General features: G+C 37.8%; 1 protein-coding gene across 1 annotated transcript in view; it reads left to right on the top strand.

The window, feature by feature from the left end:
• Nucleotides 1–17,687, top strand: part of LOC148938401 (uncharacterized) — a gene marked incomplete at both ends in the record, with an annotated part of 116,538 nt that overhangs the window by 7,283 nt on the left and 91,568 nt on the right. The window contains 2 exons of the mRNA XM_089107823.1: nucleotides 14,564–14,843; nucleotides 16,495–17,401. Of these exons, the coding sequence (XP_088963949.1) occupies nucleotides 14,564–14,843; nucleotides 16,495–17,401 (1,187 nt within the window). The remainder of the gene's footprint in view (nucleotides 1–14,563; nucleotides 14,844–16,494; nucleotides 17,402–17,687) is intronic.

The following is a 17,687-nucleotide window of genomic DNA, read 5'->3' as shown; positions in this document are numbered from 1 at the left end:
GAATATTGCCGAATTGTTGAAGGTCAATTTTATGCAGAATAAAGGTTTTCAGCCACCCAACGATGAAACTTTCATACTGGCCTGACATTGTAATCTTGTTGAATATTAAAGTTAACGAAGCATTCAAAAATTCAGGAAAAGCCTTAATGGAGTCAACAGGAATATCGAGTGGTGTAGTACTGGTCCTCTTCAGTTTCATCAATTTGGGGTGAACTTGGGATTCTGTGATGAATGGGAAATCTATAAGGTATGGAGATGGAAGCGTAAAATCCTCCGAGTTTAGTGGTGAAAGTGACTGACCAATTGCTGCCAGGTGAGTGTTTAGGCGATCTGCAGTTTCTTTTCTCGGCTCATTATAGCCAAAATCCAGTCCAGTCTGCGTTTTATCTGTCATTTGCTTTATCCTTTTGTACCACTGTCAAGGCTTAGAATCCAATAAATGAGATGCTTCCTTTGGGTAGTACAACGCCGCTGCCTGGCGGGTCAATCCTCTGATTTTATTCTTCAGGGTAGTAGCTTCTTTATGTAGTTTGTTCCTGAAAAGTTGTCTCATTTTCCTGCATAGTGCTTTGATTTCATTCGTAACATATCTGCTGGACGATCTGCTGAAATACGTTTGTTAACTTTTTCAGGAAAATAGAAATGGTACTTCCCGAGAAGTTTTTCTTGAAAAGTTGTGGCCATTTCATCAGCACTAGCCGTAGAAATTATACCGTCCCATTTTTCAGTCGTGAGCCAATTTCCGAAACCAAACAATCTGCTGTTTGTGATTGGCCGACTTGTAGTTGTCTCTGTAGTGTACGTGACCCGGACTTTGCTTATGGGGTGTAGCTCAAGGTTGAAGTGGTAGCTTTTTCCTATTGGGGGCCTGGGGAGGGTTTCCTGTAGAATTGAGACACGTTAGTAGCTATGCGGTCCAGAGCCGTATCACGTTTTGTTGTTAGGCAATTAACTAACTGTTTTAGACCTAATCCTGCTTCCAAAGACTCAAGTCGTAGTTCGTTAGCGTCACCAAGTAAGAGCATACCATTCGTGGGGTATTTACCCTGTACGTAGTCAGCGCTTAATTGAAGTTTTTCCCGGAGATCTTTTTGAGAACTGACATCTTGTCCTGGGGAATAATAAAAAAACACAAACAGCAATACCATTATAATGGGAGGACAGGCGTTTGGGCTTTGCAAATACCCAAAGAATCTCATCATAATCATCAGGCACAGGTACCCCTATCTGAAAAGCAGGAATTTTCTTATTAATATAAATTGCAAGACCTCCTCCCTTTTTTCCAAGCCAGTGGTCAGCTGGGCGTAACTTTATAATTGTATTATAACCGGACAAACTGAGTAGTTCCGGATTTTGCCTATGAACCCCTCTTATTGCAACTACTGAGGCTCCAATTACTTGAGCTAAGTTCTCCAGCTCAATAATCTTATCCGTATTGAAACTCTCCGCATTACTATACAAAAAAAATAGGCAGAGCAATAATTTCAGAAGTGTTCTTTTACCTTGGTTTTCACCTTAGTCCTTGGGCAGACAGTTTCTTGGTTTTCTGACGATTCTGCAAGATCAGTTTCTTCGAATAGCAAAAACCTGTTACTAAGTGGGGCGGCGCGGCTTACAATCGAACCCGGGAGGCTGATATTTTAGGAAGGATAGATCTAGGGATTGGGGGAGGGAAGAAGGGGGAGAGCTCCAAGGGGGAACCGGAGAGATATGCTGAGCCTGTTTGACCCGCGGTGACCGCGAAGAAGGGATCCAGTACCGCGATGTCGGTATTGAAAAAGGTTGTTGTGGGTGCGATTGGGGGGAGGGGAGCCGAAAAGTTGGGTTTCTTTGGCTCAGCTGTTGGCCCCCTCGTCTCGACAAGTTTTTGACACCGGCTCGGGTCCAGGATTATTGCTTGGAGTTGGATGTTGAACTAACCAAAAGGTACTAGATGAATACTACTATTGCTAATACTATCATTACTGCTACTCCTCCTGCTCCAACTACTACCACCCCTACTACGACTACTACTATTCCCAAAGCTATTTTTACAAATCTTTCACCATATTATACTTTTTACTATATTAAGACAAATCTTTCAGGGAAGGCTGAGGGCCGTTATGAACTTAATTAAAACACGTTGTTCTTATGCTGGTCGTCAGAAGGGGGTATCTATAGTTTCTCAGGAACGGCTTAGAGCAGTAAGTTGACACTTTCAGGGCATGTTGGTTTGGATGTTTAACTAACCAATAGGTACTATATGAATACTACTAATGCTAATAATATCATTACTGCTATTCCTCCTGCTCCAACTACTACCACCGCTACTACGACTACTACTATTCCCAAAGCTATTTTTACAAGTCTTTCACTATATCATATATGTCACTATATTATATTATACTTAATACTATATTAACACAAATCTTTCAGGGAAGGGTGAGGGCAGTGATCTTGCAGGGAAGGGTGAGGACAAAGTTTTAAGAGAAGAACAGTGCAGTTTTAGAAAAGGTATAGGATGTGTCGACCAAATTTTCACTCTTAGGTTAATAATTGAGAAGTGCCTGAGTTGTCAAAAACCTTCGGTGCTCAGTTTTATAGATTATGATCAACCGTTCGATTCTGTTGATAGAAGAGCTTTAGTAAAGGTTTTATCCTTGTATGATATACCAGACAAATACATTAAAGTGATTAGTGCTATGTACGAGAATAACACTGCTGCGGTTAAGGTAGGAAATGTGGTTAGCAGCTGGTTTTCTCTTAAATCAGGAGTTAAGCAGGGTTGTGTTCTATCCCCCTTTATATGGATTATTTTGATGGACTTAAGGAGCGCAGGAAAGGCAATGGGAGCCACGGAATCAAATATGGAGGAAAAAGTCCTGGACTTAGATTATGCTCATGATTTAAACATCCTAGATAAAAATGAGAGCAAAATGAATGAACTTTTAGTGTTTTTGCGAGTTCAGGGTGCTAGAATAAGTTTTGAAAATTAATGTTAAGAAGATTGAGTCACTAACGCTAGGAATAAGTGAAGATGAAAAGGTGACATTTGGTAACGAAAAGATTGATCAGGTGGGCAACTTCACTTACCTTGGTAGTATTATTAGTAAAGATGGTGGGAGCAGTGAAGATTTTAAAAGTAGAATAGCCAAGGCTCTGGGGTTTTTTTTACAGTTAAAAAAAGTTTGGAAGAATGGGAAAATAAGTCTGCAAGCCAAGATTAGAATATTAGAAGCTACAGTGATGACAGTGGTCAAATATGGCTCTGAAGCATGGGCGCTCCGAAAAGAAGATGAAGATTTGCTAGATGTTTTCCAGCGAAATTGCTTACGGATTGTTCTGGGTACACGGTTGACTGACCGTATTTGAAACAATAGGCTGTACGAAAAGTGTGGTTCAATACCGCTCTCTAGGGCTGTAATGAAAGAAAGGTTGAGGTGGCTAGGGCACGTTTTGCGGATGAAGGATGACAGATTGCCGAAGATTGTCCTTTTCGACCAACAGTCAAGGGCTAAACGGAAAGCAGGTAGTCCTTGTCTGGGATGGGAGGACGTCATAAAGAAAGATTTAAACGGAAGGGGAACTTCCTGGGAGGGTGTAAAAAGGGAAGCTTTGAATAGATTGGTATGGAGGAGGCGCGTGTGTAGCTGTGTTGGCCTCAGGTGGCTTGGTGCTGCGGTGAGTTGTTAGTAGTAGTAGTAGTACTAACACTATCATTACTGCTACTCCTCCTGCTCCAACTATTACCACCGCTACTACGACTACTACTATTCCCAAAGCTATTTTTTACAAATCTTTCACTATATTATACTTAATACTATATTGAGACACACCTTTCTGGGAATGATGAGGGTCGTGTTGAACTTAATTAATACATGTGGTTCTTATACTGGTTGTCAGAAGGGCGTATATATAGTTTCTCAGGAGCGGCTTAGGGTAGTAAGTTGACACTTTCAGGGCATGTTGACTTGGATGTTGAACTAACCAAAAGGCACTATTATAACTACTACTTTTACGACGGCTGTTACTACTGTTACTGCTGTTAGTGCTACTAACGCTAAGGGAAATCTTTCCCTTAGAAAAAATTATTCAAAATGCTGAGGGGGATGTTGAATAAATCTAAAGACACTGTGTATATGTAGCCTGTCAAAAGGGCGTAACATCAATATCTAAGAAACGGCTTAGAGTGCTAAGTTAAAGTTTTCAGGGTATGTTGCTTGGGATGCTGAACCAATGAAAAGACACTATGTGTATACTACTACTACTACACTAGTTTTAGCTTTACTACTGCTACTAGTACTACTAATTGTTACTAAGGCTTAGAGTATTAGGGTGAAACTTTCTGGGATTGTTGAGGTGGCGTTATACTGAATCAAAAAGCACTTTGTGCATATGTGTTGTCAATATATATGTATACATACATATATATATATATATATATATATATATATATATATATATATATATATATACATATATACATATATATATACATATATACTTACATATATATATATATATATATATATATATATATATATATATATATATATATATATATATATATATATATATATATATATATATATATATATATGTAAATATATATGTATATATATATGTATATATATGTATATATATATATATATATATATATATATATATATATATATATATATATATATATATATATATATATATATATATATATATATATATATATATATATATATATATATAATGTATTACGGTAATTATTTGGCTAAAAAAAAAAAAAAAAAAAAAAAAAAAAAAAAAAAAGTCTTCCTACTTTAGTAACTGAAATAAATGAGCACTTGAACAAGGTCTAGACCCTACTCGTCCATCCAGTTCCCCAGGACAAAACAGTATATCCAATTCGACAATCCGAAAATCAAGTCCAAAATAGAGCAAAAATCAGCATCAATAAATATACGTCAATGTTCCGAAACCAAGCTATAGCACCTTAAATCTACAAACCACCCCTGTTTCTTTTCCTTTCAGATAAATGACCTGTTTTCTTTTTCTCAATTACATTTGCTTATAGTATAATTTCAAAAGACAGGTTAAATTCCGTTACTAAGCGATAGTGGTTTTGCAATAGGTAAGCTTTGAACCAAGTTTATTTTTGTACTTCCTGGTTTGGGAGTCACTGAAAGATAAATCTAAAAGTTAGAATTGGGTTTGAATGAGGATGTAGCTGATTGGATGGGCCAAGTGACGGTCCACCCCTACGGACAGTGCTGTAAAGATTATTATTTTTTAGTCTGCGTTTTGACCCCGTTTGGGGAAGGATATTTCTGTTGTTATATGTGACCCTTTTGGAAGAATACAAGTAAGGTAATTTCTACAAACTGTGTACTATTTTCCGTAACACAGGCAGGGTAGGAATAGAGCTACGAGGTACCGTCATTATTATATTGACAGGGATGTTTGTTACCTCCAAGGAGAGAGTTAAGAGATTTTCTAGCCGTAACCCAAGGCGGGTACATTTGGCTTTAGAAAGTGGCCATTTGACCACTCGATCGCGTTATCATACCCCGGAACAGGGTATACTGTAAATAGGGTAGCACCAAACCCGATATTTGCAGAATCGTTGGGGTAAGAGCGGGAATCTCACTAACATTTGGGCCGGCAAGGGGTTCTCCCCTTTGATTAAGTGGCTTAGCAACCTTTTTGCGCCATTTTTGCATCAATAAGTGGCGACACCCGTACATACACCCCAATAAGTGGTGGCAGCAAGAACAGGAATTATTAACAGCGTTGATAATAAAAGAATTTCGCGTTTTCGAAGAGACAAGTAATTTAGCCTACAAAACTAGCCTATTGTGGTTACAGAGGATATATAAAAAAATCGCAGAGAGAAATATTTTATCTGAGCTGTGCCTAGTCGGATAATAATATGTAACAATATTTAAGAATCAATAGATCACGCGAATAATTAATTTTTAAGACAAGGGAGGCTGCGCCGCCCACGTAGAATCGGCTAATTAAAAGGAAACCATTTTCACGAAAGGATAAAAAGAGACATTGATAAAAGAATTTTCATTCGGACGGAAGACGTAAAATAAACCTTGAAATAATGGCGGACAAACGGAGAATTCAGACAAGATCTACCGCGGTAAAACAAAAATCGAATTCAGAAACAAAATTGTATGCGACTCCAGCTGGAAATACTCTAAGAAAAACACCATCAGATAGGACCATAAATCACTCAACAGGTGAAATAGACATTTCTGAGACGGGTGAAGAGGAAATCTTCAAACCGAAATCAGTAATAGAGCGATCCCCGGTACGAACCAGGGAAGAAGAAAAAAGTCTAAGGCAAATTCAGATAGAATTATACCCAGATAGAGAAACCCAGACAAAAGAAACAGTGGCAATAATACATGAAGAAAACTAGCTATATGAAAGGACGAATAAAACAAAACCAACTCAGCCTTCAGATGAAGTACAAAATGTAGGGGAGTTGAAGGTAAAAGAAAATATAACTATAGAACGAATAGAATCAGAAAATGAATTAAGAGGATATAAAAACAGAGAGAATCATAGTAGGCCAAGTAGCAGGAGTAGTAGAATTTCATGTTTCCAGCAGGAGCTCACGAAAAAGCACTCAAATAGATATGACACAACAACTATTAAATTTCGTGAAGGAAGAGAGGATAGCCAGAGAACGAAAGGAGGAGGAAGATAGAGAACAAAGAGAAAGAGATAGAGTAGCCAAAGAAAAAAAGGAGGAGGCAGATAGAGAGGAAAGAAAATACATACTGGAAATGATTGCAGGGAGAAATTCCCAAGAGCGTCAAAAATCGTGTAGAGTAGAAGTAGTGCCAGTAGTAAACCTGCAACCAACGAAATAAAAGGAAGATCTACATTTTTACATGTGCAATGTTGAAAAAAGGGTGGAATTAAGCGGGTTACCGAGAGAAAATTTGGTGACAAGAATACGGCCCCTCCTTAACTACAAAGCACAACTTGCATATAAAGCATTACCAATGGACTACTCAAAAGATCTTGCAAGACTAAAACTAGCCATTTTTGAAAAGTTTCAACTCTCCCCCGAGCACTTTCAAAGGAGGTTTAGAAGTGAAAGAAAACGAGACAAAGAAAATATAAAGAATTCGGGTACAAATTGAAAGATATGTGTTTAAAATGGCTAGAGTTAGAAAACTATAGAATGTTAGAAAACCCGGAAGAAATAAAAGAAAAGATAAAGGAAACAATAGATAAAACAGTAATGGAACAATTTTTAGAAAATACCCACAGAGAATTGAAAATATATTTGAAAGAAAAGAACCTAAAAACAAGCGAAGAAATGGCGGAAAGGGCAAATAGGTGGACCGAAATAAGAGAGGAAGTTGACATATTTCAATATAGAGAGTATAACAAAAATAGGCACTATAACACAGCGCAAGGAGAACTAACTTGCTATAACTGTGGTACCACGAGGCATTTTGCACGAAACTGCCCAAGTGAACATGACCAAAAACCACATAAAATGACAGCCTGGGCCATGGCCCATAATAAGGAAAAAAATTACGCATTTGTAGAATCACATAAAATATACGGAAAGTTGAACGGGGAATTAGTCGAAATGGCAATTGATTCCTGCAGCGACCAAACCTATGTGCGAACTGGCCTAATTAATAGAACGGAGATAGACCATAAAAATTAGATTACAATATTATGTTATTATGGAGACAAGCACCCATGCCCGTCTGCTTGGGTAAGAATAGAAATTGCAAAGAAGGAAGGGACAGTCCAGAGAAAAACGATAAAAGTAGGCTTAGTACCTACGCTAGCAGTGGATGTTTTAGTAGGAGGAGACTTTGGAGATATCGGAAATCTCCTATCGTTAAAAGCTACTTTTTTAACAGTGGGAAAATTACACTACAACAGAAAAATATAATACTCCGTTAACTGCGGGGGGAGGTGGACTGGCCCATAAAACAAATGGGGAGGCTATGCCGCCCTGTCGGAAAAATGAAATACTTGATACGCGTGTTCAAAATATTGATAATCCACAAAACTGGGATGCGAAAGTAAAGAGACCACAAAATATTGAAAATAAGACACGCGAGAATGATTTTTCTGGAATATTTCCAGAAAACGGAAAACTTGAGAACACTTTTAATGAATATGAGACGCTAACAAGTACAGGCCAAAATGAAGCGCTGATTGTACCAGAGAATAAGGAGACGAAATTTATTGTACGCGCTTTTCCTCGTAAAAATCGAGAAATTTTAGTACAAAATGAAAAACCAAATGTCGGAATTCAGTTCCCATTTGATAACGAACTATTTGTTTCGGCGGTAAGAATAAAGAAGACTAAAAGAGAGAAAAGAAATATTAAAAGGACCTACAATGAAGTTATGCAGTCAAAGATAGTGGACACTGGAGTCCAAATTAGAGATAACGGTGATATATTATTTTGCGCGAATGACAAAACTGAGAAAAGCAGAGACGAAAAGAGGAATGCAAAGAAGAGACAAAATTTGGAGATTAAGCCTGCAGTGGCGAAAAATAAAAAAATGTTGGATGGGCTGTGCCTTGAAAACATAAATAATAAGGAGAAAAATAAAATGTTGGATGGGCTGTGCCTTGAAAACATAGATAATAAGGGGGAAAAAGAGGCCAAAGACCCATGGGGAATAAAAGAAGATGGTTATAAAAGAAAAATGAAGGACCCACAATGGGTTGCGGAAATGTTGGGAGATATGGAATTTCGAGTTGGATTGGAAAAATTTGGGAAGAAATCTGATATTGGTCTGATCAACTCAAAAGAGGGTTTGTTCCTTTATGAGAGGGAGGAATCCCTTGGGGAAGATCCCCTGCGCGAAGTCGCGAAAGATAGCCCTTTTCCTTAATGCAGAACTGGCGGACAAGTTGTGATCCCTTTACCGAGATTTTGCCTCTCTGATCTGGAGTCCTTGGGGGATACTCTCTCCCAGTCACTTCATACTTCACCCAGACCTTTGTCCAGTAACCCTATTCATAGCTGTTATTCTTCATGGGGATCGACAATTATTTCCGGCAAATTGTATTCAGTGGGAGATGTATCCAAGTTTCATCTTCAATTAGCTTCAACGCATCAACGCATATTAATTATCCCAGGGGAGGGAAACCAGAAAAAAGCGATTCATGGTTCACTCAAAATTTTACTTCATTTCCCTGTACCCCTATCGTTGTCACTGGCCTTTGTATTTTCGGCCTTAGATTATTTGAAATTATGCCAAGAGGCAATTTACTTTTTAATTGAGATGAGGGTTTGTTTCCACAGATGGAAATTAAGAGGCTAGTGCAGCCAATTTTTCATGATGGCTGGCATCATCACATGTGACAGAAACTGCATCAACGCATAGTAATTATCCCAGGGGAGGGAAACCAGAGAAAAGCGATTCATGGTTCGCTCAGTATTTTACTTCATTTCCCTGTATCCCTATCGTTGTCATTGGCCTTTGTATTGTGGGCCTTAGATTATTTGAAATTATGCCAAGAGGCAATTTACTTTTTGATTGAGATGTGGGGTTGTTTCCACAGATGGAAATTAAGAGGCTAGTGCAGCTAATTTTTCACAATGGCTGGCATCATCACATGTGCCAGAAACTGATTCTCTGCTACTCTCAAATTTAAATTCGTGAGAGCGAGAAAATTTTTTGTTTTGATTGTGCTACGCACAATCATTATCTACGAATTTTGAAGATTTCAACTTTCAAAATTTAGTGCGGATGCTATGCGATTTAGACCATGGTGGTCCTACAGTAGAGACGTGTCGAGGACAACCGATCCAGAGCCAAGCGGTGGAAGAGAGAAGGCAAATGGATTTTGTAAAGTTGAATTTAAGTGTTTATGTTTGTAAGGGTGGACCAAGGTTACGCGTGGGCGGTCATTTATCATACGGGGGGAGTTGTTGGGGTTCTACCTCTGTTTCTTTTCATTTCAGATAACTGACCTTTTTTCTTTTTCTCGATTTCATCTGATTATGGTATAACTTCAAAAGACAGGTTAAATTCCGTTACTAAGCAATAATAATTTTGCAATAATTAAGCCTTTAACCAAGTTTATTTTTGTACTTCCTGGTTTGGGAGTCATTGAAAGATAAATCTAAAAGGTAAAATTGGGTTTGAATGAGGATCTAGCTGATTGGATGGGCCAAGTGACGGTCCACCCCTACGGAGTGCTTTAAAGATTATTATTATTTTTTAGTCTGCGTTTCGACCCCGGTTGTGGAAGGATATTTTTATTGTTATATGTGACCCTTTTGGAAGAATACAAGTAAGGTATTTTCTACAAACTGTGTACTATTTTCCGTAATCCAGGCAGGGTAGGAATCGAGCTGTAAGGTACCTTCGTTATTATATTGACAAGGAGGTTTGATACCTCTAAGGAGAGAGTTAAGAGATTTTCTAGCCGTAACCCAAGTCGGGTATATTTGGCTTTAGAAAGTGGCCATTTTACTACTCGATCGCGTTATTATACCCTGGGACAGGGTATACTGTAAATAGGGTAGTACCAAACCCGATATTTGCAGAATCGTTGGGGTAAGAGCGGGAATCTCACTAACATTTGGGCCGACAAGGGGTTCTCCCCTTCGAGTAAGTGGCATAGCAACCTTTTTGCGCCATTTTTGCATCAATAAGTGGCGACACCCGTACTTACACCCCAATAATCAGTATATATTAAACTGTCAATCGTCATTCATATGTTCTCCTCAGTAATTTTGGTTATTATGGTGATTGGTGATTTTTATTTTATTTTTTTATGTTATGAGAAGTGAAAAAGCGTAGCTCGAGATAACAATTGTCCTAATGAATTGTAGAGTGGCATTTTAGTACATATTTATATTCGTTCCTGAAAACCCCGGCAATTTTTCATTTTTTAATGTTATAAACGAGAAAATGTTTACGATTTTTTTCATTGTTTTGTTAGGATTTTGAACTAAATCAAGGCAAGGCTACACTATTTGTATGCAGCTTGTCGAAAGGGCATACCAGCAATATCTAAAAAGCGACTTAGGCCGATTAGGGTTATAATGTTGAAACTGTCAGGTCATTTTAGAGGGGGGGGGGGTATATTGATTTTTCCAAAAGGCACACTACTGCTGTCTCTACTTCTGATACTACGACAACTACTACACTAATGTTAAGGGTATTGAGGTGAAACTTTCATGAAATGTTGAGGAGAATGTTAAAACAAATGAAAACACACTGTGTGGAAGCAGGCAATCAAAAGGGTACATTAGAAATATCTCAGGAGTATAAACAATGGACGAATTGCATAACTTATAGCCCTCGACCTAAGGGCTGTGTGAGGGTGTTATCCCCAGAGCCATATATGGACCTTTCAACTATGCCGAACCAAATGGCTATTTCAAAATTTTTATCGAATGTCTTTGGGGTGGGGATGGTACTTGGAAGGGGGTGGTTACCCTCCGATTACTTTTGACTTTTAAATAGGATCTCGGCATTTCATTTTGCAATCGAATGAACCCTTTCCAAAGTTTCTACAATAACTCCTCCAATACAAATTGCCTTGGTGAAAAAAAAAATTTACATTGTATCCGCTGTACTGCAGTATGCTTCAACTGACTAATTTAGGCCCACTTTTATATCTCATTATTTTAAACCGTGTATTAACAGCGATTTTCGAACTTTTAAATTTGGTGACGACTTAACTACTTTAGTACTGAAACTCAACCCTCAAATTACGCAACAGACCGACTAGAGGAGACTCTCTATTGAATTAGAATATATTGAGAAAGATGGAACTGACGTTTAATGAGACTGCGGGGTCTTCTCTGTGTTTATGCCTGCTTAAAGTTGGCAGCCAGACTTCCTACAATTCATTACTAACTACGAATACAACAGTTAAAGACTTGGAGTACGTTTGGATAAATATTTAAAATGAATTTTACATGTTGAATATCTGACTGAAAAAGGTGCCTCATTTTATATCTTTTTTCAATCTAAACAAAAATTGGTGGGCTAACTGATGTTATAAAGCAGGTATGATGCATTTGTTTCAGGCTTCTTCTAGAATATGTGTGACCGGCTTGGCATTCAAACTGACGAAGGATTAATCAGACAGACTTAAGATGGTAAGACTAGTAAGACTTTACATGGTTAAGATGGTAAGATGTCTAAGACTTAAGACTTAAGATGGTGCTAAAAGAGCTGTAAAGATCATATTTTGACACAGCTAGTCAACAAATAAAGATAGACGAAACGACTCAACGCAGATTTCTTTAATAATTGGTTTGTCGTGGATTCCATGTCCTGCTTATAATCGTAGACAGAGCCGTGTTTCTATTGTTAACTCATCGGGGTTTATTACCCGACCTTAAGAATCCTCTTATTAAAAGGGTGAACCCTAAACTCTAACTTATAGATAGTAATTTTCTACAATGAAGATGTTCCCAGCTTCTAGTACCGAAAAAACCGTAAATCGTTTGTCTGTTATTTTACTCAATATTCAAATGATATAGCTTTAAGAAGTATCTGATGATTGGTGTCGTTTATCCTATGCCATTGCCTGTGTGTGCTAAAGTATTGATTTGGCTGTATACAGGATTTATTTGTGCTAGAATTCTCTATTTTGGTTAATAAATTATAATATTAAAGTACGAAGGAATATAAAATGAATCTGATTCTTTAAATTGGGTAAGGCTGCAGCTTCGCCGGGATCTTCAGCCAGTCTTTGTCCCATCTCCGAACGTGTCTCCTGAATCCTCCCCACGGTTTCAGGTCCTCCTTGAATTTTTGCCAAAGAAGAACCTGTGGAAAAAGTTCAAGGAGTACCTGGAATCGTGGGGAGGATTCAGGAGACATGGTCGGAGATGGGACAAAGACTGGCTGAAGATCGCCGGAAAAGCTGCAACCGACAGGTCCAAGTGGTCGTCGTAAGTCATCCCAAGATCCTTTGGTGCCGGACAGGACAGTTCATCGTCTGGTTCCCGCCGAAAGTAAAAGAAGTATGTGGTTATGCATCTTTAGCGCTGAACGGGCGTCAAGTTTGAAAATCAGGAAAGTGTGTGAGAATCACCAGAAAATGGGCGAAGAAAATGCATTATCATAGAGGTCTAGAAAGTATATGTTTTATTAATGCTTTAGAAAAAGACAAACACTGCCATGCATTGGCAGTAAACTGTGAATAAAAAACAGCAATTGAATTATGAATGAATGTAACCCAACATTTTGTTGTCAAATAGGAATTGAAAAGAAATCTATGTATAATTGAATAGCTAAAAATTTAGACTATGCATTAATATATTTATTATGAAAATTATTAATATTAAAAACTTCAGATTAGTAGTTAATTGACTCACCTAAAGGATCATCTTTTTGGAAGACTAATTATCCTATTTTGATATATTTTTTAGTGTTTTGCCTTCATTCACGTATCAGTGGAGTCCTTATTCTCTTTTGATTCTAAACGCACCACTTCTTTTACCTAATTTGTATCATGCGACGTATAAATATTAAATTCAGGGTTTACTTCAGACACCAATAAAAAAAATCCCATATTTAAGACGCAGTTGCCTTAATCCTCCTTTTTGGCTCCACTCTTTAATATATCACAAACAACTAGACTAGTGGGAGAAACTTTGCACCAGATTTTTAGTTTTCATAGCTTTGTGAAATCTCGATATTTAGATATGAATAGGCTTAAGATGGAGCTAGGAGGCAGAAATATTTTCATTTTGATGTTCTTACTACTTTAAAGATGAAGCTAGGAGGCAGAAATATTTTCATTTTGATGTTCTTACTATTTTAAAGATGGGGCTAGGAGGCAGAAATATTTTCATTTTGATGTTTTTACTGCTGTAAAGATGGGGCTAGGAGGCAGAAATATTTTCATTTTGATGTTCTTACTGCTTTAAAGATGGGGCTAGGAGGCAGAAATATTTTCATTTTGATGTTCTTACTACTTTAAAGATGGGGCTAGGAGGCAGAAATATTTTCATTTTGATGTTCTTACTACTTTAAAGATGGAGCTAGGAGGCAGAAATATTTTCATTTTGATGTTCTTACTATTTTAAAGATGGAGCTAGGAGGCAGAAATATTTTCATTTTGATGTTCTTACTACTTTAAAGATGGGGCTAGGAGGCAGAAATATTTTCATTTTGATGTTCTTACTACTTTAAAGATGGAGCTAGGAGGCAGAAATATTTTTATTTCGATGTTCTTACTATTTTAAGACAAACATGTTAGTATTCAAACCCAAACTTTAATTTTTGAGTGTTTTCCGTTATTTAAATTTTTTTAGATAAAAACCCGCAAATGCCTTCTAGTTCCTATTTCCCCTCTCTTGAAAAATTATAAAAATGATATAAAACAGATGGATTTGGGCCCGACTGTATTCTCACAAGTCAAACTTCAACTCCAATCTCTAATCCGGTCAATAAATGTTTTGGCTGAATGAAGATTAACGAAGTGCTATAGCACACCAGACTAGTTTACTGACTAAATAGTTACTAGTTTAGTTACTAAATAGTAACTAAAATACGAATGGCAATACTAATTGTCTTTATGTTATCTTATTATTCATTTACTTTTTTTGCAGCTTTGTAGCACATGTCCGTGATCATCATCCAATTGACATTCTTGGACAGAAAGAGTACGAAAAACGTCGAGAAATTGCCAGTAAGACTATTGGAATACCATATAAAGAAACCTTTAAGTTGCCACGTGATGATAGAGATCCTACGCAAATCAAAAGAAAAGTGAGCCGACCTGAGAGTAAACTTTGTACGACTATGAAAGAAAAAATAGTAGCTGATATAATACCTACTCACAAAGAAACGGGAAAAGAAGTAGATACCATCTGGAAATATGAGGATAAAGTAAGATAGAGACTTTTTGCTGGTAAAGTTTTGTGACGTAGGATAATACGCCTTTTTTCCTTGAAACACTCATTGATTTAAGGCGATGCGGAAGCTCAAAATTATTTTTGCAGCTTCAGCGTCGGCTGACCGTCACAGAAACAAAGGGTCCGTTAGCGAATTTTCCCAAGGGACTAGCCATCATTGAGAACTGTCTAGAATTTGTGGCATGACTTGGAAGTTTGACTGAAAAGATAGCGAGTTTGTACGTACGTTTTGTCGATGAGCTTGTCAGTCGAAAGGGTGGCACTACGATGAACTCCCAAAGCGGTCAATTTTTTCCAAATGATAATTCTTTCAGGCTGATTTTTAGTGTTTTCCTAGCAGGTATGCGAGGAAGTTTTTAGAGACTGCTCTTTCCTGGACTTTAAAAAGCAAATTCTACTGAATAGAAAAAAATCCTACTTTCTGATGATGCAACTTTAATTAAAATTGACATATATCTCCATCACAAAATGCGAGGATGCTAAATGGTTTTTCTAAGATTTCTTGGAGAGTAGGTGTCGGCTTTGAATATTTTGTTATTTATTCAGATCTCTTATCCGAGCTCTATAAAAACATATAGTTATTTACACACGTACAATATATTCTCCCCCCCCCCCTCGCCCAATACTCACCGTTGAAGCCTCCGAGGGAAATTTCATTTGAAAAAAATGTGCTTATTGTATTTCTGGAAAAAATAAGGTTGAAAACAATAAAACCTTTTGTCTACTAAGTCTCTCTCTCTCTCTCTCTCTCTCTCTCTCTCTCTCTCTCTCTCTCTCTCTCTCTCTCTCTCTCTCTCTCTCTCTCTCTCTCTCTCTCTCTCTCTCTCTCTCTCTCTCTCTCTCTCTCTCTCTCTCTCTCTCTCTCTCTCTCTCTCTCTCTCTCTCTCTCTCTCTCTCTCTCTCTCTCTCTCTCTCTCTCTCTCTCTCTGTCTCTCTGTCTCTCTCTCTCTTTCTCTCTATCTGTCACTCTATCTTTCTCTGTGTCTCTGTCTGTGTCTGTGCCTCTATTTCTAATTCTGTGTCTCTATCTCTCTCTCTCTCTCTCTCTCTCTCTCTCTCTCTCTCTCTCTCTCTCTCTCTCTCTCTCTCTCTCTCTCTCTCTCTCTCTATCTCTCTCTCTCTCTCTCTCTCTCTCTCTCTCTCTCTCTCTCTCTCTCTCTCTCTCTCTCTCTCTCTCTCTCTCTCTCTCTCTCTCTCTCTCTCTCTCTCTCTCTCTCTCTCTCTCTCTCTCTCTCTCTCTCTCTCTCTCTCTCTCTCTCTCTCTCTCTCTCTCTCTCTCTCTCTCTCTCTCTCTCTCTCTCTCTCTCTCTCTCTCTCTCTCTCTCTCTCTCTCTCTCTCTCTCTCTCTCTCTCTCTCTCTCTCTCTCTCTCTCTCTCTCTCTCTCTCTCTCTCTCTCTCTCTCTCTCTCTCTCTCTCTCTCTCTCTCTCTCTCTCTCTCTCTCTCTCTCTCTCTCTCTCTCTCTGTCTTTCTCTCTGTTTCTGTATCTGTGTGTGTCTCTGTCTGTGTGTCTCTCTCTCTCTCTTTCTCTCTCTCTATCTCTCTCTCTCTCTCTCTCTCTCTCCCTCTCTCTCTCTCTCTCTCTCTCTCTCTGTAAAGCGCTTAATATGCTGTATTTTCTTATAGATAAGAAGACCATACTTCCATGTCAAGCCTCTAGATAAGAAACAACTAAAAAATTGGCAGGAATATCTAGATTTTGAAATATCACGAGGCAATTATTCAAAAATTATAATCCTGTTCGAAAGGTGTTTAATTGCATGCGCCAACTATGAAGAACTTTGGTCCAAATACGCCAATTTCGTTGAAAAATGGATCGGGAAAAACCCTGTTCAAGAAGCTGAACCTGAAAAGGAAAGAATGACAGAAACATCCGGAACATGTAGGAAAGATAATATAAGAAAAACTAGATCAGTTTCCATTGAACAAGTGCAAGAACAAAGAGACTTGTCAAAAGAAAAAAAGGGAGAAGACGGTGTTTGCGCTGGGAAAGCGGGACAACCCTCGGAGGAACTAATTGTGATAAATTTAAATGAAGATGTTTCCAATGATCTTACAGTTCAAATGATAGAGGTAGAAAATGATGGAGGTGGAGTTGATCAGAGCGCACAAGCCCGAACTATAAGAGTTCAAGAAAATAATAATAGCACAAGAAGGACGGTGGTAAATTCTACCAAATTCGGCACAAATAAATCAGATATAATATCTGAGGAAATGCAAGAATTCTTAATAAAAGAGAGTGACTTAGGAAAGGAGAACCAAAGAAAACGAGAAAAGGAGAGAATGGAAGTGACCATAGATATGCCGAGAGAAATTGTGGACATTGTAAATCAACAGCAAACAATGGAAATAGGTACGATGTCCGGTCTTGCAGAAGAATTAGAAGAAAACACAAAAGTAGTAAATGAAAGCCTGGACATGTATTTTGTTACTGCGGAATCAGTAAGAAATGTATACCGACGGGGATGTTTGATTCACTGTCTCAAAAAACCTAGGCTGAGGCTTTTGTGGTCGTTATTTGAAGAAAGTCAAGGTACTCTGCTACATTTTCCTTTTTAGTTGCGCCTAGCTAAGCATAAAACACTTATCTTTTTGTTTTCGTCTCGTATTACCAGAAGAGTCGGTAGTTGAATAGTTTTATTATTAAAAGTAATAGATGCAATTTATTACGCAATTTATTGCGTAAAAATAACTTGGATAAAAAAGAAAAACAGAACTACTGTAGACTAATGAAAAAATTGTATGCAGTAAAACCAAAACTTACTACGATAAATTTGTTGATAAATTTAGGGATAGATTATACAGATTGATTTTTCTTA

This window comes from Artemia sp. Qi Xiang Cuo, unplaced genomic scaffold, assembly GCF_049724085.1.
Source record: "Artemia sp. Qi Xiang Cuo unplaced genomic scaffold, ASM4972408v1 HiC_scaffold_3357, whole genome shotgun sequence".
NCBI classification, from domain to species: domain Eukaryota; kingdom Metazoa; phylum Arthropoda; class Branchiopoda; order Anostraca; family Artemiidae; genus Artemia; species Artemia sp. Qi Xiang Cuo.
The sequence above is the reverse complement of the archived record's forward strand: the minus strand, read 5'-3'. Positions and strand labels throughout refer to the sequence as shown.